This window comes from Oxyura jamaicensis, chromosome 1 (genome assembly GCF_011077185.1).
Source record: "Oxyura jamaicensis isolate SHBP4307 breed ruddy duck chromosome 1, BPBGC_Ojam_1.0, whole genome shotgun sequence".
NCBI classification, from domain to species: domain Eukaryota; kingdom Metazoa; phylum Chordata; class Aves; order Anseriformes; family Anatidae; genus Oxyura; species Oxyura jamaicensis.
Genome location: NC_048893.1, coordinates 177,172,582 through 177,199,049, shown reverse-complemented (window position 1 = coordinate 177,199,049; position 26,468 = coordinate 177,172,582). Strand labels below are relative to the sequence as shown.

The 26,468-nt window shown below is 36.2% G+C and overlaps 1 protein-coding gene across 2 annotated transcripts in view; it reads left to right on the top strand.

The window, feature by feature from the left end:
- Positions 1-26,468, top strand: part of INTS6 (integrator complex subunit 6) — a 41,907-nt gene that overhangs the window by 2,926 nt on the left and 12,513 nt on the right. For both annotated transcript variants that reach the window (XM_035323407.1, XM_035323399.1), the window contains exons 4-7: positions 15,621-15,710; positions 23,226-23,409; positions 24,343-24,468; positions 25,319-25,473. In XM_035323407.1, coding sequence (XP_035179298.1) covers positions 15,621-15,710; positions 23,226-23,409; positions 24,343-24,468; positions 25,319-25,473 — 555 coding nt within the window. The remainder of the gene's footprint in view (positions 1-15,620; positions 15,711-23,225; positions 23,410-24,342; positions 24,469-25,318; positions 25,474-26,468) is intronic.

The window sequence follows — 26,468 nt, the reverse complement described above, 5'->3', positions numbered from 1 at the left end:
AGTACTTGCTCTTTACCATTGCTCTTGCTAGTGATAATACAGTATTTAAACCCGAGTACTTAAACTTGCTCTGAGTGAAGCTATGCTCAACAGCCCTATCACGTAGGCAAGTTCACTTGTCACAACTCTCTTGACCAGTTAGTTTTCATTATTGTGGGCTGCTGCTGTTTTGTCTGTTGAGCAATTCTTGTCCGGTCTGTTTTGGTTACAAATCTCTCTCAGCTTGAACCCACCATGGTTATGCATGCTATTTGCTCTGTCCACATGTTGAACAGACTGCTGGAGAGGTGTTCAAATGCTCAGTCAAGTAGCTGAATAGAACTTCGGCCTTCTTTTAGTGTCTGCAAAATTAGATGGATGTATTGCAAGTGCCAGATCATCTGCTGCTGAAGTCTCTGGTTCCCATTCTGGCTCTACTGATCAAAGTAGCAGATTATTCATAAATAAAATTAAATTCTGGAGCACTTAACTGGTCCATCAGCACTCACAGGATGAGATCCAGGGCAGTTAACTTGCCTCAAATTCACATTGGCTTTTGAACAATGTCATATCTGTCATATTTCCTATTGTTGAAGTCTGCTACCTAAAATTAGCTTAAGATAAATCTGTTCTTATACATACATGGTATGAGAAACTTACAAATTCAGGGTAATAGAAGCGATCAGAATGCTCAGTTACGTTTGAAAATATTTTACTCAAATTCACTTCTTAAGCAGTTTAAAATATTAAGCCCCCAGAACAACTGAGTAGTTTACTTCAATTTAGCAGATGTTTGAAGAGTGATTATCTCAGAGTGGGAGGAGCAGATAATTTTAGAAAATGTGACAGATTATTTTAGGTGTGGTATTACATGAAGTAATAAATCTAAACATTTATTAAGCTTTTATCTGAAAAAAATACCTGGCTTAATATCTTTTCACTAACACGCTTGGTTTTTGGTTGCATTGACAAGTATTTACTAAGATCCATTTGCTTCACATGTGTGGATTGTAAAATAGATTATATGTAAAAATGACAAGACGTGATACAAACAAAGTGGGATTGTCTGGCTATGTCATCCAACAGTGTGATGTCTTGTCCCTCTGCTAACTTTGAACCATTTGTTTAAATGGCAGTGTGACTCACTGTACTTGATTCCTTTCAAAGCAGTCCAGAGTTCCCCATCAGCTGAGTTTCTGAACAAGAGTGATGGCTGAACGGTCATTCTGAATTTGAGGAAAATCTGCTTCATATTTTCTTGCAGCATTGACGTTCATATTTTTAACATGAATATTTACTGCTATTACCTTTTCAGTAAATACATACAGAGTTGATAATGATTGAGTGTACAGCTACGTTAGCTGATTACAATACCTCACAGTCAGATCTTAAAGGGGCACTGTCAACATTTTTAGATTATCAAGAACCTGGAAGACTTTTTCATAAGGTGTTTCTGATATTAGTGCTATATTATTTCTCTCTAAACCCTTGGTCTTACCTAGGGTTTTTTTTTAGATCTACATTTTTAATGGTTTTTGTCAACAGCACAAAAAATGTGCAAGGAGGCAGTAAAACAGACAAAAGGAAAATAATTTGATGTTCCTAAAGGTCAGCTTACTAGGATTTTAGGAAGTATATATATTTTAAGGTGACCATTCTTTCAATTTTTGCAGCGCTTTCAGATAAATTCTATATTCCATTGCTTGAGTCTGTGTACTGTGCTTTGTGCTGATTATGATAGCAAAAGAATGAACCTTTAAATAAGGTGTCAGCTTTTTGTTTGCTAAAAATAGTGGTCCTCTTCACCTTCTGCATTTTTATGGAAAGCTTTGGAAAAAACACAGGATTTGGATGTGTTCAGGAAGAGTGGAATTCAAACACACCAAGTTCAGTAAACTCATAGTCGTATCACATAAAACACTTTATTGGTTCAGTTTGCACTTAGCTGATTGACTTTGCTATATTTTCCCCAGTTCAGCTTCCCCATTATTTCAGATAGCCTGCAATACCAAACCTATTATTAGCAGATTTTCCATCCTCTTGGAATATGCTCCTAAATATCATAGATATGGCTTGTTCAGCAGCACCTGTGTAGTCACAATTTAACTGAGTGTTTTTGAGTGAGGCAAATGAATTCAGGTTGTTACAGTTAATGAAAAGGTTAAATACTAATAGTTGTTTCTGGAATTATTCTTTCTGTGTAAACAGAAAACATGAAGGTGGCTATTATGTAATACAGTAAAATGTAAACAAGTGGCTGAATGGAACTAAGTATCTACTTCAGTTACTTGCAGTCTGTAGAAGTTTCTGAGAATGAGCTTTAAATCTAAGGTAGGTACAAATTATCTGTGGAGTTTTTGAAACTTACACACAAAGCACCATTGCAGCACTACCAAAGTGAATCTGATGGATGTTGGAAACTGCTAAAACTGGTTACTTGAAACCCCATGTGCTTCACCTTTCCTGTTATTTGCATAATGAAGGTCTCTGACTAGATTTTTGGATGCAGTATTGCATCAACTAAGGCTTGAGAAGATAAAATTGGAACCTACTGGTACTTAGTGGAATGGATTTTCAAAGTGGTTGTGCTGATGTATCAAGCTATTTTTCCAGTTTTTCTAAGGATGAAGTTTCATTTTAATATTGCCAGTAGAAACAACTCTTTTCAGTAGCAGAAGTTTTTTGTGAGTTTTTTATCTAGAGTATCTGCACATACTCTTCAACATCATAAGTGCTGATAAAAAAAAAAGGTAAAACTAGCTGAGAGGTGAGTTTGACTTGTTAAACATTGTAACAAAAGCACATGCTAACATAATTGTTTTGAAACCAAGAGGCCAACTATGATGCTTCTGTAATCCAAGGGGATTTGAGATTAGGCATTTTTCATTTGCAGTGTTGGGAAAGGTATACTCGCTATTTAAAGTAATAGCAGAAGTACTTTTTTGATGACTTACCAAGCTGTGCCCAGTCTTGGAGAGTTTTTTTTTTGTTTTTTTTTTTGGCAGTTTATTTCATATATATGGAAAAGTGAAACAAATCTTGAAGCAAACTAAAATCCAAATAGAAATCAATTGATTATGGATGTTTTGAGACTTAAAAAATATGCAAAAGGCTAGAAAGACCTATTTCTCACCTGGAAGTTGAAAGGTGTCCTGCATTTGATGGCTTTTTTAGCCTTTTTAGCCTTTTTTTGCTTTCTGAAGGTTTTACTCACACCATATACAACCATGAAACAATCGACCTAAACGACCTAAAACAATTTTAGGTTAACTGCTACTTTATAGTTCTTGGAATATATGATTAGACTAACTTGTAGCTACAGTATTGCTGATGTGTTCACACAAAGCTTAGCATTGGTCTCTAGAGATCAGCGTGTTTTGCCATAATAGCTTAAATACTATAATATTCCAAATACGTGTAGGTAGCACGCTTAGGAGATCAATTCTAATTGTGCTTTTAGGCACACTTCAGCTTTGGTTCTAAGTCACACATAGACTAACTCCTTGCTTAAGTACATACCTGCATCTAAGATACACTGAGCTTTAAAAACCAAAACAAAACACCCATATGAAATATTGTCCCCAGTACTTGTATATGTTGTGCTTTGTGTGACGTGTTATTTCGAGCAGTTTTATATTTGGATTGTGTTTTTTTTGAGGATTGTTACTGGAATTCCTTGCTTTCAAAAGTCAAAATCCTTCAAGCATGACTTTTGTCTTGGTGTTCTGGGGCCATAAACACTGCACTAGAATGGCCTGTGTTGAGCGTGCATCCAAATTTGGAACCAAAGTTTAGATTAGTTTTTCCTGCTTTGTCATGCTGGCGTGGTTGCACAGGCAGTTTGCTTTTCATGTTGGTAGAGGCGGAGGTTTGCACTCCTCCTGTAGTGGTCCAATCCTCTTTGTTTTCCCCTGCCCTAACAAAACTAAATGGGAGAACTTCAGGCAACAGAAAACAACATAGCAAGCTGAAGCATGGCAATAGCAGAACTATGTAAGAAAGGATTATTCATAGTTGCCTATTTTCTATAGAATATAAATTGTCTTAACGTAAACTTATGCCTGTTATGTCAAAGGCCTATATGGGAAGTGCTTATGAAAGTCTATCCTTCTCATGTAATACATGATGAAATTAAGAATAGTTTTCTAACTTAGGCTATAACATACAAACCTTCCATCTTGTCCACTGTTGAAATGTTTTAATTTTTAAGTAGCTTTGTTTCAAGGTATCCTTTAATGAGAGCTACACTGTCTTTTTTTTATCCCACATTTTCTGCATGAGTTGGAACTGCATTGCTTTCAGTTGTCCCATACCAACCAAGTTCATTAAGTCTCAAGAGTAATAGTCACATCAAACTTTGTTATTAAAATCACTTGTCTAATTCTAATTCTCATTATATTTTTAAAGAAGAGACAAAAAGTTAAAACAAGCTTACATAAAGTATCGTATTTTTCCTGACCAAAATGATCTCATCCATCTGTTTCATTAGCAGAAAGAAGTGAGATACTTCCCCATGTTCTGAATATCAAGTATACTTTGGCCACTTTGGTTCTTTAAGTGCTTTATTTTCAATAAATCAGTTTTGGAAGGGCCAGTACCATAACATGTCTGCAGTGACTTTGACTTTTAGGGATCAGGTGGGGGCAGGCTGCCAATGCTTAAGCAGCTGATACAGCTTTCTGTCTCAGGCTGATACTTGGCGTCACTAAAAAGTAGGCAGAGACAGTCCAGGACAGTTTGGAGTTGCAAAATTGTATCTTTTGCTGTAGTATCTTGCACAGTGTAACTGCCTCTGTTAGTTATAGACTCCCTGAATATGTTAGCTTTCTTATTTAGGTGTTTAAAGGTATGTGTCCCATAGTTGAAGTATTCTCTTTTTTATTGAAATGTTTGCACTTGGCAAATGGCAGCCACTTGTCAGGGATGTGAAGCAAACATAGATACAGAGCCAGAAGTGTTCTGTGTTTTTATTTTTTTTGGGGGGGGGCGTGGGGGGGGAAGCACAAGTTTTTTTATTTTCCCCGATGTCTCTTATGTTTATTCTCTTTAAATTTCTCTCTTTTTCTTACTGAAGAGTCATACTTAGTCTTGGAGTTCTGTGGTAGACAGTCTGTACATCTGAAGCTTGAAGGGAGAAGGGAAGAACTGTGACTTGTTATGCATCTGACTTTGAGGCTCAGTTGAAACTGGTTGTGTTCCTTGAGAGTCCTGCTTGCTGTTGCTTTTTTCCCTTTTGCAGTGTATTTTGTGCCTGCACCAACACAGTGAGTTTTTTAGTTCACCGAGTATGTCCACATCTGCAGCTACTGCTTGAACATATATTTGCACTTCGTGTTGTGTTTTTTAGCATTATGCTGTGTGGCCCTTTATTCAAGTTGTTTTCATCTGTTTATGCAACAGATTGGAATTTCATATAATTTGTGAGCGTTAGCATCTGGCTAACACAACTCCACGGCGTGTGCAGTTTGCATTGTGTGACTGTGGTGCTAATTTTAATTGTCCAAAGTGTGCGCCAGTTTCATTTCAAGAAAAACTACTTCAGATAGATGGTGGTTGTGTGTTTTTAGGATAAATCCTATGTATTAGAAGATCATTGCTTGTTTTTCTTAAATGGAACTAGCCAATGAACTATTAGACATTTCTGCTGATCCTGTAGTATATTGCTGTCTACAAAGGGTATCAAATGTTCATGAAATATTTTGGATGTATTAACATGTTTTTACTAGTGTAATTCCAAACATTGATAGTGAATAGATGCTTTGTTATTGCTTGTATACTTTATGCTAAAAAGCTAAGATGGAAGGGATGTATTCAATCATTCTGGTACTGTAAAGTTGACCCCTAATGGACTAGATTTTCCAAAAATGTATAGGCAATTTCAATCCTACAATAATGAGAACTCAAGCATCTGTTATTTAAGTACCTGTTGTTTTCTTTCTAGAGATAGTGTCTGTGCCTCAGTTAATTGATTTGCCCTAGCTTACATAAACCTACAGTCTACTATAGATAAAAGCCTAAATTTTTCCAGTGGGGAAACTGGGTTAGTGCCTATAGCTGAGTTAAAATAGGTAAGAAGTTGCTGTCTGCAAGACATATTAACTTTAGTCTGGAAACATGAACGAGCATGACTCAGTAACAGATAAGGCTTCTGGTTGTATGAGAGTACAAGAGGTTTTGTCAAAATCTGATTCTACTCTTCTTGCTCTGAAAAGTGGATCTTGCAGCATTGCAGTGGTAGGTAATGAGAATAATAGATATGGAATTATGCTAGACATAACACGGCTTTAACATTAGAGGCCTTTTGTAAGACTGATCTAGCAGAAACGGGTGCAGATTAATTCTCTAGTATGTGGTTCTGATGGTAATTCAAGGATGTACATACTGAAAATCATGTTTAATGTCCTGTTGTTAACTTGGCCAGGAAACTTACCTGAATAATCATATTTGGTGGTTGTCCAGTGTAGCCACCCCTATTTCCTTAAATTTGTGCATTTTTCAGTCTACATGCAATTGCTACTGCTTGTGGAGAGCTGAGTGTTAATCTGATTTAAGCCATTAACAGTGCTTGAGGATAAATGTCTTGAACACGATGTGCATTTTGTCAATGTCTCCTTGAGCCAAGAAACTACATTGAAAAGTCCAGAATATTTGTCATTGGAATCAACTTAAGGTGACATTCTTGTTTTTGTTGAAGATAGCGACTTCTCTTACTCTGTATGTTTATCTCTTTCCTTCACCAAATGCCCTACCTCACCCCTGGGGCTTGGGATCCCAGAATACCAACTTAATTGTATGCATTACTGTAAGACTGCTGAAGTGACATTCATCCTAGCTCTCTGCTCTCCTCCACTCCTGAGCTTATTGCTTCTCACAAGGTCATAGTTATGCCAAACCTGAATCAAGTTGTGACTGTGACTTCATGTAGTAAATTAAAGCGATGATTGATTCAGGTGCCTTAATAAGCTGGACTGTGAACTGAAGTGGTTCAGAATCAATTTTTTAACAGCTAGGTTGCTCCTGCTGTAGTGGTGATAAACTCCAGGAGAGAATCGTTGGGAAGTGTTGGGGTAGCAATCATTCAGCAGAATCATCCTATATTCATGAGTCAATAAGCTGCCTTCAGTCAGTTTGTCAGTACCCTGTGTTGATAACCTCCCAAAGGGTAGAGAGAATTTAGTATACATCCCTCTCTTTGGCTTTTCCACTTGGGTTATTTGATGCTTCCCTACTCGGTATGCTGGCAGTTCGGAAATTCATTACCCTTCTCCAGTATGTGAAAAGCAGAGGCCTGGCCTAGCACTCTGAATTCCACTGACTGAGCCAGGACTAGCTATGTAAAATCACTGATGTGAAGCAGAAAAGCTGCAGTAATTAGGGACTTGGTCCAAAGCATGACAAGGTCAATTATTTTTGGAATAAAACATTCAGAAATATTTTTAGAAAATATGACCAAAATCATCTTCAAACCCAGATTCTTTGGGGCTGGCTCTAAAGATGTAGTTATGTTTGGTATGAATAGCTATTTTTTAAAAGGGGGTAAAAGCTCAAATGTAATGTATTTTTTTAGCAGCTTGTATTTACTGTATTCTGCCAAATAACTCTGGAAACCACCAGGATTTGTTGGCTGATTTATCCAATTTAAGTGATTCCAGTAGTGGATTCATTTGCTAATCTGTAACTAACAGATAAGGTGCATCTTTTTTAAACAACTGTTTCCATTACCTTAAAATTCAAGATACAATCACAGTTGTTTTGCAGCTTATATTTTCCAATTAATTTAATACAAAGAAATGTTAATTTTTCTATTTTTGTGATTTTTCATAAACTTCAGTGCTTACATGTTGAAAATATTAGTAGCTTTTCTTTTTATTCTTCATTGTTGTTTCTCCATGTTCGGTTACTTACTGGAGTTCACATGAAGAACATTGTATTGTTTCATTTTGTTTGAGAATGTCTCATAGCTATGTCATAAATTGTGAGATTCAAGGAGTGAATTGTTTTTGAAACTTATCAAGGACCTAATCTAAATTGGAGCACTTAGAAGTTAATCAAGAAGTTATCACTTACATAATATATTATTTAGAACTCAATTAAATTTGTTCTTAGGTGAAAGGAACAGGACAAAGCTTTATAATGAAGTGTGTTCAAAGCTGATTTAGGAATGTTTGCGTCGGTGTGATTTAGGAACTTCAGAACACCAGTGAATCCTGGGATTTGAAGTCTGATGTCTTGATGAATACATCCTACCATGTATTCATCGTTTTTGTATTATTCAGTATGAACGTAGTCTCAAAAAATGCATCCTTCTGCTTTCACGTGCACTATTGGATGTGGAGATCTTATATTACAGAATGATCGTCTTTAGTACCAAGCCTCCATTTTAGGCTGCTTTGTGTTGCTTTTTTTGGTGCTTCTTGCTGTTTGTCTTGGTTTTGTTCTTAGGACAGACTTTTTCATTAGCATTCTAAGATGAACGAAGTTGCACAATTAAGTAGTCTTTAATACATTACAGTCTTCAGTACATTTGGTGCCAGATTTGGGAACCCTGAATTTGTGAAATTATTAGCGTCTATAGAAATGATGCTCATCACAGAACTGTTATTGCACATTTTGAGATGGATCTGTAATTAATTTATTGGCTATCAAACTCACAAGCTCAGGCAAAGCAATGCCTTGATATATGACACATATTTATGTTCACTTGTGTGATTTTTTTTTTTGTCAAGGGGTTTATCTCTTATGCAATTGAGATGTTTTATCCTTAAAATAATTATAATTAAGTAATACCTTTATTGGGTCTTGGAAAATACTTTTAAGATCTGCTCAGAAATACACTTGAACAAACTAACTTTCCATCCCATTTATCTTACTAAATACCTCAATTTTCCTTTTTTGTAAGTAGAATTTGCATAGCCTATGTTAAGGAGAGTCTCTAGGAGTCTGTTTCTTAAAACTGTTCTTAAGGTTTTCTCCAGAAGATAAAATAGTTCTATCTTTTAGATTCAGGGAAAAAAGGTGGGGAGGTTGGGAATACAAAACAAAAAACAGAACTGTAGTAATTGCGTGTGCTGTCCCTGGTGTTAGAAACATGAACTAAACACAGATCAAGAGACTAGGCTCGAGTGACTGATTGCTTCTTATCTGTACTTATTCAATTGTTCAGTCTTTTTTTGGTATACACAATCACAGCAACAGGTAAGTGCTCTTTTCTATATATTTTGAGATAGTATTCATACAGAGCGTGCCTCAGGTGGTATCATTGCTCCTCAATCACCTCCTGAGGATAGATTTTACTAGCTTGTGCCCCCTCTGCTGGCTAGCTTTCCAATTGCAAAGTGAAAAAGTTTACCTAGGTACTACTCACAGGCTACTTTGGCCAAACACTGATTTATAAATCAGTCCTATGGGACTAAAAGTGCAATGAAAACCTTGTTAATCCTAATTTGTGGGAGTCAGTAGTGATGCTGGGGGTTTTCTTCATAGTGTATATTTGCCATGGGCTAAGTCAAGACTCCTTTGGCAGTAATCAAGCTTGTTTTTTTTCCCCACATCCCTCTGTCAGAGATACTTTGGTGTTTTTAGCTACCATGTGCATGAAATCTGTCAGGACTTGTTAAATTGTTTCCTTGACAGAGGAGATGGATCTGTGTTTTTTGGGACTATCAAGGGCTACCCTTTGAGTTTCTAAAATCTGCTACTATCATCTGCATTTCTGATTCACTTTCACCTAATGTCGTCTGCATTTCTGATTCAGCTCCAGACGTGGAGCTCTCTTTATTTTAATGTAGTAAGGAGTCTCAAATTACCTTTAAGACATGATTACTTTACCTATGTTGTTTCTGAAACCTGTCTTTAGGGGTGAAGTAGTATTCCCAACTGCCTGTCATGAACAGAAGGCAGAGTGTAAATCCTTCCATCTTGGATACTGTAGGGAGAACAAAGATTTGTGTTGTGGTAGAGAATTGATATTCATACTGCAGATGCTTATTTGGGCTACAGAACTAGAGTAATGGTAAGAATCCTGCTTCTGTTCTGCATCCCTTTCAGAAAAATGCTGGGCAGTTTTTCCTGGTGCTAGTGTTTTGTTAGGTTATTTCTTAAGATTCCAATCTCTTACTGATCCATTGTTTATCTCTGCCATTGATCAGACATCAAGGCAAATGTCATAATGGACTTAAAACACTTACATCCTGTGTAAAATTCAAAACAGTTCAGCTTTCCTGAAACTTGTAAGGCTTCTGAATGTCACCTGCTGTACAAGTACCTGGTGTTCTAATAGTAAAACAGTTGCTACTGTTACAAAGCTGTACTGTCTACTGAATGATCAACACTGTCAAGGGATTATAGCAAATCTTACAGGTAGCAAAACAGATGAGTTAGCAGTTCTTTTTGCATGTGAAGCCTGGTGTGTCAGATCTTAATCCTGTGCAGAATTCCAGTGTGTTCTTCAACTCTTTGTTCCGGAGGCTGAAATTACAGAAGTCTAACACTTACCCAGTGGTTCCCTTTCATGGGGTCAGTCTCTATTCTAAGACATCCATAACAAACAAATCCAAATTCAAAGCTGCCTTCATCATGCATCTTCAGTTGCTTGGATAACACTGTGATGTAGTTCAGAGTTGATGTACTATTCAGCCTGGCCACAGAGTACTGTAGTATGTATGTCCATGTACATTAGCTATAGTACGTCAACATAGATTTGAGAAAATCTTAAAGGCAAAGTAGTTTCTGTGAATGCTTGCATTGCTGTCAGAGTGCAGCTGTTAAATACCCCTGTCTACTTGACAAATAATGTTCTGCTTTGAGTAATGAAGGGTGAAGTCTCTAATAAATGTTAATGTTTTGGTCATTTCATAATTTTGCTAAAGCATAATTGATATTGCAAAGATAAGTGAGGAAAAAACATGATAGATCTGGATCATCTGTTTCAGTTTACTGTAATTCAGGTTCAGTCTTTTTAGTATGATTAAAGTTGTTACCAGTTTAAAAGGTGCAGATCTTCCAGTTTTAGTGCTAATAATTCTGCCATAATTCTGACTTTTTTAGATTTCATTTTAAACAGTCGTTTTTGAGCCATGGCTGTTCACAGATCCTCATCACCATTTATGAAAATCTTGACCTTTTAAATTCCGAAAAAAAATGGACTGAGTTGAAAAGTGCACTCTTGTATTTCTGGTCAGATGACTAAATTCATTTCACTGACAGGGCTCGTATTGCTGAAAATAAAAAGGGGTTACTGCGATAATATGTGATGGAGGAACAACAGAAGTTGACTTTTTCTGTTACACTCCATGATTTACTAAAATGAATGCATACTTCTCAGAGACTTGATCACGACCTGAAAATGTGTGAGAAGAGCTTTCTATGAAAACATCTCCAGTGATTACTAATATATTCTGTTAGAAGTATTTACTGTAGCTCAGTTTGCATTCGCTTTCTACTTCAAGCCTTTGCAATTTACATGTTTTCTTTCTTAGGCACTATCTTGTACTTTTAATAGTAGCTGCTTGTGGAACATGCTATTTTCAGTACTGACGTGGCTTTTTGCCATATTTCTACTTCAGCTATTTCTTAAATTTTTCAACACTTCTGACACAAGATTTAAATGTATGCATGATAGTAGTCTTAAGTAAATATTGTCTTACTGCATGTATAATAATGTAAAACACTATATGCTCGCTCATCCAAAAGTCACAATAGCTCTTGAATTGCTTTAACTTGAAAAAAAAAGATATGTCAATGTATTAACCATGTTGGAAGTGGTTGGTAGACTTGCCTAGGAAATTGGGGTTTTAGTTCTGATGGTCTTAACCAGACAAATTAATTCGATAACTTTATAACTAAGACTCTAAAACTGTCATATCAGCCAGTGTGGGCTGGCCGTGCCTCTTGCTGTGACTTGGGAGAGGTGAGAAGTTTTGTGATGTTCACTTTTTTTTTTTGTTGTGCATTATGGGAGCACAGAGTTACTTCATCTGGACACAGAAGAAATGGCTAATGTAACTGGAGTTGCACTAAGAGTTGGAACAAGTAGTCTTCTAGCTATCAACTGTTCAAAAGTATGCATGTTGCATAATAGAAGTTAGTTTTTTAGGACTTTGAATCCCTTGCTTATCTAATTTTAGCCTAGCAAACCTACAAGATAGCCCTGGTATTTATACTCATTTTTAAATAACTTTCTTCCAAAATAGAATGCTTTCTTTTGTCTCTTTGGTGCATATCTTTTCTTAAAAATGCAAACTGTAGGTTAATGAAAAAAAAAAAACCTCTTGTGCCACTTTGCAGTACTTGATGGTTAAAACAGATCACCATTAAAAACTTTGGTGCTTGTTTCTCAGTACATTTTTTACCACTGATAGGAGCCCTCCGAAGGAAGACTATATTAAGACTCCGCTGTCAGTTAACTCAAGCTAGTTGAACTAAAAAGGATACAAAATAAGCAAATTTATTGATATGATGCAATTAGCTGAAGTCCCTGTGGGAGTTAGTTGCCACTGAATTTTCAGCTAGAAAAATATTTATTTTTTCCAAGTTACTTCTCTGTAAACAAATCTATTTAAAAATAAGAATTTAAAATAAAACTTGAAAATATCTTTATTTACTCTAACCTGAACAGTAAATTGAGACTTGAACTGCCACAGTTTAAACGTAGCAATTGAGTTTCTAGATTGTGAAATGTTAATGCCCTAGAAGTGGTTATAATCTGTCTGAAAACAGAGAACCCAAGAACAGGAATATCTGCTTGTATGCTAGTTAAGATAGGTCTGTATAATGCTAGCTTAAATACAGAGTGGGGTTCTTGTTTCTGAAGTTTCTGGTACTGAGGCAGAGATATTTTTGCCTTATTTACTTCAAGAACTCACTTTTCCACATTTATCTTGGACTCTCTTGTACAGGAATGCCAGATGTTTTCAAGAATGCAATATTTCTAAGATGTGTAAATTAATAAACTGTATACTTCTCAAGGAAAAGCAATAGAAAATTATTAGTTTGAAATGAAGTTCTAAAATAGTAATTGACAAACTGCTATGTCTTGCTTAAAAAAAGTTATAAATGTAAGTCATTAGTAATTTAATTTTGCCAGAATCACTAATACACCTCTGAATTTTAAGAGCTTATAAATAAGAGGGTACTTCTAGGAATGCCTGACAGTACTGATTTTCTGTGCCTTTGTATGACTGAGGAATAAGGCTGAAAGAGTTGGTGGTCTTCTTTAAGAATGACAGATACTTTTAGTAAAAAATAGTAAACCTCAAAAATAGGCATTTCATCTGAAATTACTAATTTTTGGCATATTCAAATTACATTTCTGCTCTTCTAGGTGGAATGTAGATATTCATTTCATGTTTCTAAATTGCGTGGAGTTGTGAAGTTAAGTGCAGCTCAGCCAACTCGTATCTTTAATTAATTGATGAATTGTGTACTCTGACTTGATTTCATACATCCTTTCTAGGAAGGTTAATATTTATAGCTCTATTGATGAACTCAAGATTACTCAAGTAATTTCACAAGTGAAGATGAGATTTCAAGGGGAAACATTTCTTTACTACTTAAACACATGAAATATTCTGCAGCGGTGCACTAATATATCCACAGGTAATGTGGATTATACATGTGAAAATGGGTTAGAGCTTTGCAAATATGTTGTTACTCCGTCCACAAATGAATGTTGCTCTTTTTTATGGCTTAAAAAAAGTATTGCTTTTGTAAATATGTTGCTTTATTAATTACATTCTAGACAGTATCTTGGTCATCTATTTTACAAGTAAAATACTTGTGAAATTATGAAAGAGTAAGTCTGAAGTCATTATTCAGATAATCTTCCTCAGACTTTTTTTTTGGTGGTAAGAAGGGGATAAAGGGGGTTGAATTTTGCTTTCCTTCCTTATAATTTCATAATAATTCTGAGTCCAAAGCATTTAAACATAAGGCTTAAATTTTAGATAGGAAAAACTGAGAGAGACTATAATTGGGTTACACAGAAGCATTTAAGATCATGAGGAAATACGGATGATAGGGTTAGACTCAAATTTTAATAATTAGATTTCAAATTGAACCAGAACATTCACCTGGAAGAACACTGCCTATAATGTTCTAAATCTAAGAACTTACATTTTTATTCCCTTCTGCAATCTTTTTGTAGTGCTTGGATGAGTGTATTTTATATTGCATATTCATGAGAAAAATGTTTTCCTCTAGTAGAAACTCTGTTTTAAGTATTACTCCAGTGCAACATAATTAGCTTCCAGCTGATATTTTGCAGTTGGGGAGAAGTACTAGTTGGCAGAATAAAGTACCATAACTGTTCTTCAGAATTAAATAAGGCTAAATATTCTTAAATTATTTTAATTAAAATTATATTTGGAGAATCCTTAAATTCTTGTAATTGTTTAAATAGGATTATGAACTATCTTACTTTTTGAGAAAGAAGTTGATCTTTTCTAGTTGATTTCTGGCTTTACCTAACTTTTAAAATAGCACACACCACCACTACAAAAGAAAAACAGAGCAAATAACTTTTTATACCCCTGTCCTAAACTAAATTGTCTGTGGTGAAGGTGTTGACACTTAAAAATGGAGAACCCTTTCCAGTGGAGTTCAAATTCAGTAGTGATATTTCTGTTTTAAACACTAGGTAGTAGGTAAATGATCCTAACTAACTTCTGAAAATGTTTTTAAAAGTTTTTTTATTAACAATTCAATTCTATGTCAATTATTTTAGAGTAAATTACTAGCATTCTTGAGAGTTTGTGTTTGTAAATTGAAGTTGGCTGTGGATCTAGTGGCATCTATTGTTTTCTGAAGAAGAAAAATGAGTCTTCAAGACTGGCAATAGAGAGTAGGACCCAGTTAACAAAAGCTTGTGGTGGCCTTTGTGCACTTCTGTCTTTAACCCCCGGCTAGGATATGACCTACTAACTTGTTTTGGAGTTGAGGTGTCAATGGATTAATTTGGGATCCTGTTATTCAGGAGGGAATGAAGGCTGTTAGCATTCTGACAGTAGGAAAAAGGAAGTGCCAATAGCAGGCAAAGACTTTTTTTGTTACAACTGAACTTGCTTAATGTCTTAGCTTGCATATGTTTGTTTCTTAAATGATGAATTATAGAAAGTTTTTTCAACTATTTTTCTCAGAAGTATTCTTGCATGTACGGTTGAACCCCATTGGTGAAATGTAACTGGTACTATTCATTCCAAAATTTTCCTTAATATGTCGAACATCAGTTGTTGACCCTAGAATCGTGATCACAAGGTGCTGAGAAAATGATTTAGTTAGTTACACTAATTAAATTGAGAATAAAATCAACTCTGGAATGGGGAACAGGATGTTTCTCTGATTTGAAGAGAAAGCTTGTTCCTGTAAATAGCTGCAAGGTTTTCTGAATACTCAAGCACGTATTCTTGAAGTCACGTTAACCATTTTTGCCGTATTTGTGTATGTTTTTTGAATAGCAATATATTAAGTGTCCATGACCAAACTCCAAAAAGGCTGAGAAGTGCATAGCACTATTCTGTAGTACATGAGTACATTCCTCAGGCCCTGTTGTTTTGTCAGTGGGTATCAGTGACTGCTTAATGACTGAACAGAAGCTTACAAATTTGATAGAGCATTTTAAATGAAATTACTTTTTTTCCCCTTAGGGAAGAAACCCATTTTTTCTGGAGCCAGCAATAATTATTACAGTTACTGATGGAAGTAAATTAACTACTACCAGTGGAATACAGGAAGAGGTAAGAATAGATCTGTTTGTAGTGATGTGTATTAAATGTAGTAGTCGAATGTTGCTTTATAATATGATCATAAATGACTCCTCAAAAGTATGTTCATTAACAGCTTCAGCTTGCGTGTTTTCTCCTTTCAAATGTTAGTGGAAGAAATTCAGTTCTGTAAAGCGTGTATGTCTTTAACTGATATAGATGTAAATTCTTTATGTATAGATAGGTCCAAGTTAATGTAGTGATTTCTCAAAGGAAGGGGCTGCTAGGGAGTATGTGAAATACATACATCTTTCACAAAGGGGTCTTAAAGTGGTTGAACTCGGATCAGTAGTACCCTTATAATCTAAAATAAAAGCTGAGGAAATGTATTTCAAATGAAGTCTGTAGTAGTGCAGTTTGAAGCACCAGGTTTTAATATACTAGAGTATCTGATCAGACATTTAGCAAACTCAGAGCTATAGCAAATGCAGAAGCACTGAACTATTTTAATTTACTGACTGCATTTAATTCTTTCCTTAAAAAGATGTAAGAGGTCAATAGGGATAGGGTTCATCTGGCAGCCTCAGTGCCCATTCCGTGCAGTAGAAAAACAAAAACCTAAGCTTATTCCCTTTTCAGGAAAAGGTTAATATCCAAAGGTCCATCCTGAATCTTAAGGAAAAGACTCACTTTTCCATGTGGTACACCACGATTGGGTATACAGGTTAACTTGTCAGACATTGGTGTTAGTTACTTGAACTTCTACTCTATTATGATTCTCTTATACTGCATTCTTAGAGCACTTAAACAAGCTGTATCCTTGGAAAGTGATACTTGAGAGCTTTTGTAACATATCTTAGAGGAAGAAAATTGAGTGACTTGAAAATTCTATATGTACTGCAAAGAGTCACAGCTGGTAACTTAAAGGGAATGCCTGGATTTAAGGTATCAAGTAGGTTACCATTATAAAGCCTTGCTTTAATTGTATTTTTAACTCCAAAAGCTATTTCCAGCAAAATTCAGTAATTGGTTGTGGTCCAAAACACTGAGAAGAGTAGCAACTTGATATTAATCCGGATGCTCAGTGTGCAAGTGTTAACTAAAGAGTTAACAGTTCGAGAGTTTTCTATAACATGTAGTACTGTTAACAGCAGAATACTGTGTGTGGGTTTTCTAAGAGCAAATTGGGTAATCACTCAGCTATGTAAGTCCTTCCTTGAGGATAAGTAGTTTCTCTGCTATCAGGTGACCTGTAAAATCTGACCCTGACATCCTGGAGTGAGGGAATATGAAGATCAGTGGGTGAAGCAATTGTCAGCTGGGTAGAGGTTGAGAGCTGTTTCTCTTCAGCCTCTGGAAGAGAAGCCTAAGGGTGGTGTGTGTGTGATGGGGGAATCCCACCTCTGCCTGCAACTGCTCAGTGATGGAGGGAGCCTGACTTTTCTTGGAGGTGTGCAGGGCTGGGATGAGAAGCAGCAGCTGCAGGTTGGAACGTGGGAAAATATTTCTGGAGATTAATAAAAATTTTAGCCATGTAGCTGATTAAAAACTGACATCCGAAATCTCCATTATTGGAGCTTCTTGAAACTTGGTTGGACAAAACCCCTGAGCAAATGGAAGGCTCTGGACTCTGTAAACTTTGACATGCCCCTTCTAATGTACTAAATTCATTATACACTGTTTCCTTTCATCTTCATTGATCTTAAATGATTTAGGTAAGGAAGATCTATTGGCTGTCATGAGCTCTTTTTTAGAACAAGAGCCTGAATTTTTTGTAGCCAGCAAGTTATTTGGGTTTGTATTCCTTCAAATGTGAGTACAACTGCTTCACCTTAGACTTCACAAGAAGACTTCTTACTGTCAGGCAACCATTTGGTCAGATTCACATCTTTAAATGGTTTTATGTTGCAGTGAGGAAATGGGCTTTCTGGTGGCTACTTTCTAAATTTAAACCTAACTCTTGAGCAGTACTGACTTGAGCAGTGTGGATTATACCTGGTGTTTTACAGTGGCATGATCAGGACATTTGGCCAAAAAAGGTACTTGCAGGATTTTATGATGATTAAACAAGAGATGCAGAATCTGTTCCACTAATGATAGTGGTGAACTAATGATTATTTTGGTAAATGAACACATTAGACACATTGCCTTCTGGAGGAACTGAAAGTGACCAGTGTTCTTACTTCCTGCTAGATGAAATGCAAGTTTTTGACTGCTCTTCTGTATTTCCATATATTTAGAGGGTGTATATTTAGTACCCAGCACTGGATGTGATTTTTTTTTTTTAGTTGCTGCTGTACAAGTGTGAACTGTCCCTACACTATCAAAGAGTAGGCTAACATTCAACAATGCTTCTGTCTTTTATGGATTTTTGCTTTTGTCAATGTGTGTCCTACTGATCAGAATTTTTCCTAGTCTAGCTTGAAAGTCTGTATCCATTACCTTTCAAGTTGGACATGCAGAAATGAAACAATTACAGTAACATCACCCAGGTGATACTGGGGTCTGTTGTTGCTATTCTCTCCAATAACAAAGGTTTTTGATCTCTTTTGAAATACTTCTTCTGTTTTTGGTTTTGACTTTGGAGAGGCTTTTCAGTGTTGGAAGTGATCATATCCTACTGAGTGGCTATGACAGCAGTGTTTTTGTAAAGTTCTTATGGACTAATGGAGTATATTTATAGTTCTCTTAAGTCTTCTGTGCAAGAGAACTGACAAAACTTTGCTTTTGGAAAGCCTGTGAAACCAATATGGAAGCTGGAGATAAGTTTTTCCAAAACTTTGTAATTCAGATGGATAATTGCATCCTTGCCAATGAAATCAGCTTTACTACTGTGGGAACATTGTCATTTGCCCTGGTGTGAAGCAGTTGAGCTTCAATGTTTCAGAGCTCTGGCTGAATTTTTCAGATGTCCTGTCTCCTTGTGGAATTTAATGTTTTTTTTTTTTTTTTTTTTTGCAGATAAGGATTCCACTCATTCAGCACTACCTTGTCTCAGGCTAAAGACAAAAATGGTGCAGTCTATACAATTATCATCAGCACCAGCTAATAGGACTTTCAGTCCTGTCCTTTCTGGCACTGGCTTCTAATGAACTAGTGTTGAGTGCCAGCATTGGTTCTATGTTCAGGATGGTGTCTTGAGTAGATTCTTCCTTGGATTCACTTGTCATAGCAGTAACTTGAGGAAATTATGGGGTCATACTGTTAATACCATCATTAATTATTGTCTGATGCTATAAATTCCTCTTGGAATTGCCTTTTGCTTCTGTCATGGTCCTTCAAATTTGGTCTTGGCCTTTTCTTTAACTTTTCTTTAGAAACTTTTCAGTTGCTTGAAAGGATTTCTCTGTGTTATGAGATGTAATAACTTTATGGCTAGTTAATCAAATACCACACTTCTCCAGTTTTGCAGCTTTTGGGCCATCTCCCAATGTCTTCTACATGCACTCCATTTTAGTAAAAGCATTAAACTCTTGTTTGCAAGCCTGTATTATTGACCCATTGATATTCTGATATGTGATTATGCAAAAAAAAAAAAAAGGTGTGAGGAATGTTCTTTGGTTTGTGTTTGTTGCCATTCTTCTGATCTTCCTGTGACAGGAGGCTCTTACAAAAGGAATCAGTGATTACGAAAGGAATCAGTGATTTCGGACCCCTTATCCATGAACCATTAGCAATGTCCAAATGATTCTTTCCAGGATTTATCTTGCATCCTACCTGCCACAACTGTAAAAAGTGGCAAGATCCTCCTTACTTTCAACAGTAATCAAGAATGGGAAGTGCTCCACAATATTCTTTATAGTAGCTCTTCCAGCTCAAGTCTTGACTTCTAATCAAATTGTGTAATAAGTATGTGGCAGATCCCATTCACTGTGTTCCCATCCTTCCTCATCCATGTTATTCTTGCTAGTAGTTTCCAGGATCACAGTATTTGGCACTGAGTCCTGGAGCTCCTGACTTGTGAATACTGTGCAACCCTCAGCTTAGTGCTAACACGGTTATCAGGATGGCACAGTAGATCCTGTCATTAACATGGTTTATCTGTTGGCTTGGTGTCTCTGTGACCTGAAATTATTTCCTGTGGAAGAACAACTTGTGGTTTTGTAACTGCAAAAGATTGCATAGAAAACAATAAGAAAGCACTCATTTCCCAAAGATCTGAAGTAGAGAGTCTGTAAATGGCTGACTTTCTCAGCTGGGCTTGAATTCTGTTGTCTGTCCTTAGTCCTTGTGTCCTCTAAGGATGCTGCATTTTCTTGGAATGTTTTATGTGCCTTGCTGTTTTTATGGGTAAAAGAAAAGACTCTTCAGAAAGTCTACTTGCAGATATATATCTAAGAAAATCAGAAATAAGTTTACTGTCTATATGCCTGTTTTGTAGCAACTTTTCTTGAGTTTTAATATGATGCAGCTGCCCGTAGTTACCTGTGTGCTAAAGCTTATGCAGCACTAGAGCTGTTCCTTGTAATGTATGAGCCTCTGTTCAGAGTCATTGCCAGAAGTGCTTTGCACTCTTTTCACCAGCTACCATGTCACTGCACAGTTGTCTAATGGTGATTTACCTTTTATTTGGCCTAGAGGTCCTCTGGTATTTTTTGAGGACTTCAGGCTGTGCTGCATGACTGTGTAGAGACGAGTGCTCAAAGAAAAGATCTGCTCACCAATAATAAACTTTCTTTATCATATTGTCATGTTAGAGATAAACCCTAACCTCTTCCCCTAGATTCCTGTACACTTTAGTGAATTTGAAGGCAGAGAGCCATAAGGCACATACTGCTATCTTATTGTAGCATTATGGCATTTGGGAATGGTAGGTTTTGTGCATGCTCTTATGAAAGAGTTTTGAGACAAAACAAATCTGTTTTCTAGCACTGAGTTGTGAGGGCTCTTGTGTGATTTTACATATACAACATGTTGAATACCACTGCTGGTAAACAACCTCCTTTTTACTTAAGCTCAACCAATATAAAAGACAAGGCAGAGGAAAAGATGTGAAACTTGTGGGGAAAGAAATAAATGACAATGTTTCTAGGCTCATCTTATTTTCTGCAATGTATTCATTTGCTGCAGTAATACAATTCCAGTTTTCAAACAAAAAATGCGGAAAGACTGAGTTGCTAACATGTGGAGATTGAAGTGTGGTTTGAATGTATAACTTCTCTATAACTTCCCATCCAGAAAAATGGATGTTTAAATTTAACTGAAATTGAATTGTGGGGAAGAGAATGAGGCCATATGATTCAAACATACCGGTGGCCTTGCATGTCTTGTTACAGTTTGAAAACATTTCTGATAGCATCTTGTGCATATTGCAGTAGCCTGCTCCGAAGATCTGCTTGGTTTCTGGGGGTTTCACTCACTATAACAGGATGAGCTAAAGAAAGGTTTTGCAGTTTGAAATAAACTGAGCTCAAAATAGCATTGGGGCAGGGTCTGATGGGATCCGTATGTGTGTGCTGCTGGAGAGATACAATGCTGCTACACAGGTATGTTTTGCAAATGAAATGTGCTTTGCAGAACCTTTAAGTCCTACCTGTTGGCTCACATCTATGTAGGAAAGTTTGGGGTATGGCACTGCTTAATAATAGCCCCAAATGGTGACAGCTTGGTGCTTGTGATTGGATCCTTTTACAGTCAGGATCAAGGCCGGCTGTTTATGAACTATGTGGTTATTCTTTTAACCAAGTTACCTTTGCCAGACAGGCATTGGAGGCTGCTTGTTCAAAAGGGGGAAAGACATGCATATTGATCAGTAATAAACCCTGTACATAGTTGAGTGCCTTTTGAAAAACTTCACGTGATACATTTGAGGAAAATGTTGCTCTTCTTATGTGCTGTCTGCTTGCATTAGCAAAAAACAAATTGAGGAGGAAGCATCAGGTGTACCAAGAAGTCTAAAATGTTCTGATTGTTGCTCACATGTTATGAGTGGCTCTGTCATATTTGTTCCTGGGTTTGAGACTGCATAAACTAATTATTTTTCAAACATGAAGGCATGTATTTTTCTCAGCAGTTATGTAAATAGGAATAGCTGAAGCTTCATCTCATTTAAAAACAAATTGTTGCAGACCTGCTAACCAGCCACTATGAACTGAAATGCGTGTTTTTGTGAACTTGCATTAAGACTGATGGTTTCCTTTGGGGACACAGATAAGATTTAGATTTGAAACTTCTGAAGTTTTCAATTTTTGAATGCTGTGCGAGGAAGTTTTATCCTAGCAGCCATTCTTGAGTTTCTGCTTTTGTGCCTAACCCCTGTATTTGGCCAGGTAATAGAACTGTTGCTACTATTCGTGTCATTACTTGGAGTTTGTCCTGTCTTTGTGGCTGCAGTACACTAGAATAAAAACAAGGGTTTTATTTGTACTGACAGTGGTATCATCTGTCAAGGATTTACCATTTTTTCCTGAAACTTGTTACTTGTTATAAGCCCAGTTTATCTGTACACTTTCTGGAGTTGAATGTTTTGATAAACTTTATTCACACAGGTCAGTGGGGAAAAATCTGTATGCAAAAGCAGAGACGAGAGTCTTTTAAGTGTTCCTTAGACGCTAAAGCATTGATTTTTCTCTTTGTTAACTAGCTATAATTCTACAGGTATCTCTGAGAATTTTAATGTTCTGTGGGTCTCTGTGGATGTTGCTGTTGGTGTTTAATAAATAATGCCATGACCATTCTTTAGTGCACTACGTTTAAAGCTGGGAGCTTTTAAATCTTTGCTATTTCTTCCAGGAATTAGAGGAAAATTATGCCCCTGTGTGTTTCATGTCCCTGGATGGTATCTGTAATATTTTAAAATAAAATTTATGGAGCTCTTCCCAGAAAGAGGCAACACAATGGCACATGGCAGACAATTCTTGTATAGATAGCTGTAGCTGTTATTGATTATGTAAAAGTGAGAACACATTTTACATTTCAGTGTTGATTTTAATCTGTTTTTCACTTAAAGAACAGAGGAGTCATGCGTCTGGGACATGCCCAACTTAAAGTCTGTGCTTTCTGATGCTGTAATGTAACCGTCACAGTAGTTTGCTTGTTGAAGCTGTGTTATTTGAAGTAAATGATCATGGCAGCTGGATTTTTTTGTGCAACTGTACCTGAGATAGATTTCTTCTGCAGGAGTCTTAAATTAAAATTACCTTTTCATTTGGTTGTGCCTTTTTATCTCCAAGAATCCAAGGAATCCAAGAAAAGACTGATCTGAGAATGGGCCTATTTTGTAGAAAGTTATTTGAACAAGAGACTGCTGCAGTAAAGCAGTTGTTAGTGCTGAAATTCTAAAGAAAATATCCTATTGATTCTGAAGCTTATTAGTATAAAAGGTTCGTTCACATTTGGTTTGTAGTTCTCAAATTTAGGCATTGTGTTACCCTGAAATATGTTTGAAGTATTGATTAAATAACAATAGCTCCACTTCTAATGTATGGTAGCTGAAGAAAATCACAAATATCTGTGGAAAGGTTACAGGTGTGTTTAAATAGAGTGAATTGCCATAACTATGTAACTCTTTTTTAAGCAATGTGTTCACAGCTTTAAATTCCTTTTCAGCTCCACTTACCTCTCAATTCCCCTCTTCCTGGAAGTGAGTTGACTAAGGAACCCTTTCGATGGGATCAGAGGTTGTTTGCTTTAGTTCTTCGCTTGCCTGGTATCATGTCACCAGAATCAGAGCAGATGACAGGGGTACCAGTGGATGACTCTGCAATCACGCCAATGTGTGAAGTCACAGGGGGTAGGTGCCTTGGCTTCCTCTGATAAAATAATGCTTTTGAAAATGAATTGGACTTAGCGTTATTAATCAGGTATGTGTGGTGGAGTAACCATTTAAAAACTCAATTATAAATCTTGTGATGCTTACTGTATTAAAGCTACAGATAATTTAATGTAACCTGTCTTGGAAGAGTGTGAATCTATTTTCTTAGCAGTTCATTACCAGAGAACTTATTTTTTTTTCAGTGCATTTGTTACAATTAGAAATTGTAATAGTCTGTTTTATAGTACAGTTATGCTGAATTTCTGGCATACTCAAAGCCAAAAGTGAGGGAAATGTTTGATTTTTTCAGAGTTTTCAGAGAATGCAGTGAAGAATTTCTGCAATGCGAATTGCAGAATTCTTGCAAAAATGATACTTTTTCACCATCGTAACTTGTATTCTTAATCTCTCAAAATATATTCAAGATGAAACTCAGGCATTAGTTCTATAATTCCTTTGTGAAAGGCTTTGATTACATCACATACTAAAATCATAATGATTCTTAGGATGCATTGGAGGAGATGTGGTTGAAAATAAGCAAAGTGATTTAAAAAAAAGCATTCCAAAAGGATCTGATTCAACTACTTTCTGACTAATGCAGGTTATCCCAGCTGGTGCTTTGAGACTTGTGGACAGTTAAGTGTTGATGTCTGTCACAAGGGGGAGCCCATTTTCCATAAATCCAACCAAGAATTTGAGATGTCATTATGGGGCTAAAACCCAGACACTTCAGATGAGATGCATTTAACATTGCCACTGCTTTGCTAGGCTGCCTTGCTGCTTAAAGAGAATGTTTGGTAGATGCTCCATACATATGTCATTGGAAGTGGCAAGGCAACAATTTTTGAATGATTTCACTTAAAATAAGGGCAGGACTGCTGAGCAACCTTAACCTTGGCTGTTTCATTCTAGGTCGATCATACTGTGTATGCTCTCCAAGAATGCTGAATCAGTGTCTTGAATCATTGGTGCAAAAAGTGCAAAGTGGAGTGGTAATAAATTTTGAAAAAGCTGGACCAGATCCCTCACCAATTGATGGTACTTGAAATTTTTACACTGTTAGCAAACAGCAGTGATAACTGTCAATATAGTTTAGTGAAGTTAATGTTAAGAGTTGTCAAAACAAAAGGAAAACTGTAGCAATGTCTTTTCAATTGCTACAAAAAGGTTTTACCATGTTAGTAATTTCTTTCAAAATACTGTCAGTATAGCTATTAGACATGATAAAACCTCTACATTTGGTAGTGTTACTGAGGTAGTCTTAAATGCAGTTATTCTCTTTAAGTGTAGAAAAATGAGTTCATGAGTATTAAGCAGTAGTTTGCAACTACCTAGAAATGCAAATAGCTTGATGTTGATAATACTGTGGTTTTATGCTTATCTCTTTGTTTAACATAGTAAAGTGCACGCTAAGATTTAAAATAGCAATTATAATTTTGTATCCTTAACTTCTCATTCTAAATAAATGAAAATCTAGGACCCTTTTAGGATGTTACTGGGAAGTTTTTGTGAGACTTCCTAATCCTGCTTTGCTGCAGTAAGAAGTTAGCTCAGCAGTCTTGGCTGTGTGCATTAAATGCTGTCTTTAAGCATGGAGATTTGAAGGTTATCTGGGAATAACAATGGGAGAAAGACACTATTATGAAGGACTTCAGATATTTGATTCTCAACTCTGATATTGTAGACATTCAGTGCTTATTTGGTTTCTCATTGTTTCTATCTTTCTACAGAAATGCTTATTAACAACTATTATGTATTCTTAGAAATAATGTTAATTGAAGTAATAGCTTCCATGGGATCGTAGTTCTTTAACTTTTCACAGAAGTTGCTTAATGCTCTTTTTGAGCTTTAACACTATTTTGACTCATAAAGCCTTTTTATTTTGTAGATGGACAGGTGGATATAGCTAGGCCCTTTGGACCCCAACCTTGGCACAGCTGTCACAAACTTATTTATGTCAGACCAAACCCTAAAACTGGGGTTCCTATAGGTCATTGGCCTGTTCCTGAATCCTTTTGGCCAGATCAAAATTCTCCAACGCTGGTAAGTACTGAAGTTAGATGAAGCAGAAGGTTTGTGCGTGGGCAAATATTGTGATTTCCTATTCAATTACTTTTAAGTCTTGAGAGATGTACTCCATTGGAAGCACCAAAAACCTGTGTGAACTAAGAAGGAATATCACTGTACTGCAGTTATTTGTTCATAAGTGATGCATCTGAGTTAAGATGGTGTTCACTTTGAAGCGTAAAGAAACTGGCTGTATATCACATAGCGTTTGTTTGAACTCTTAAAATGTAAAGCCAGAAATAAGGTGGAATTTTGATAATGCACTACTACATTTTATTACCTAACAGATAGTATTAACAGAAGATAGTATGATCTTCCAAGTTTTGAATCATTGTGATAGTTCTGTATTCACAGCATCAGTTGAATGTAACTTCATCTGCTGCTGTTTGGTGGAACTATACTTTTAATTTATCCCAAGCAGAGAAACTTGTCTTTTCTCCAAAATGCTGCCTGCAGAACTAGTTTTCATTGCTCTTTTTTTCATAAGAGTATGCTGATGCCTTCTGTTTGGTATGAAAACTAATCTCTAGTATAAAGTATCCTTGTATCCTTCTTTGAAAATCATTAAAGTGGAATTGATGCAGTTGTATAATTGTTCCCTGCCTTTCATGATCTGTTTTCACTTTTTTGATCTGAAAGTAGTTTGACTAGCAAACTCATTGAGGTTTTTCTTGAGCTGTATATCCCTTGGAAAAAAATAGTCCTTTGAAATACAGGTTGTTGTAGAGTGATACTAGTATAAAAGTCATGTTTGTATATATACATAAGTCATGTTTACAGACTTGGATATTGCTGGTGTCTATAGCCACATTCAGTGAAAGATACAAATGCTGTTCTTAACTACAAATCAAACTAACATATGAATAAAAGTAAATCTATAGTCATTTAAAAAGCGAAAAGCTGCTTTGTAGGAAAACTACCCTGTGTATTCCTTGTAGTTATCAATGGCATATCTGCATCATTTCACTGTG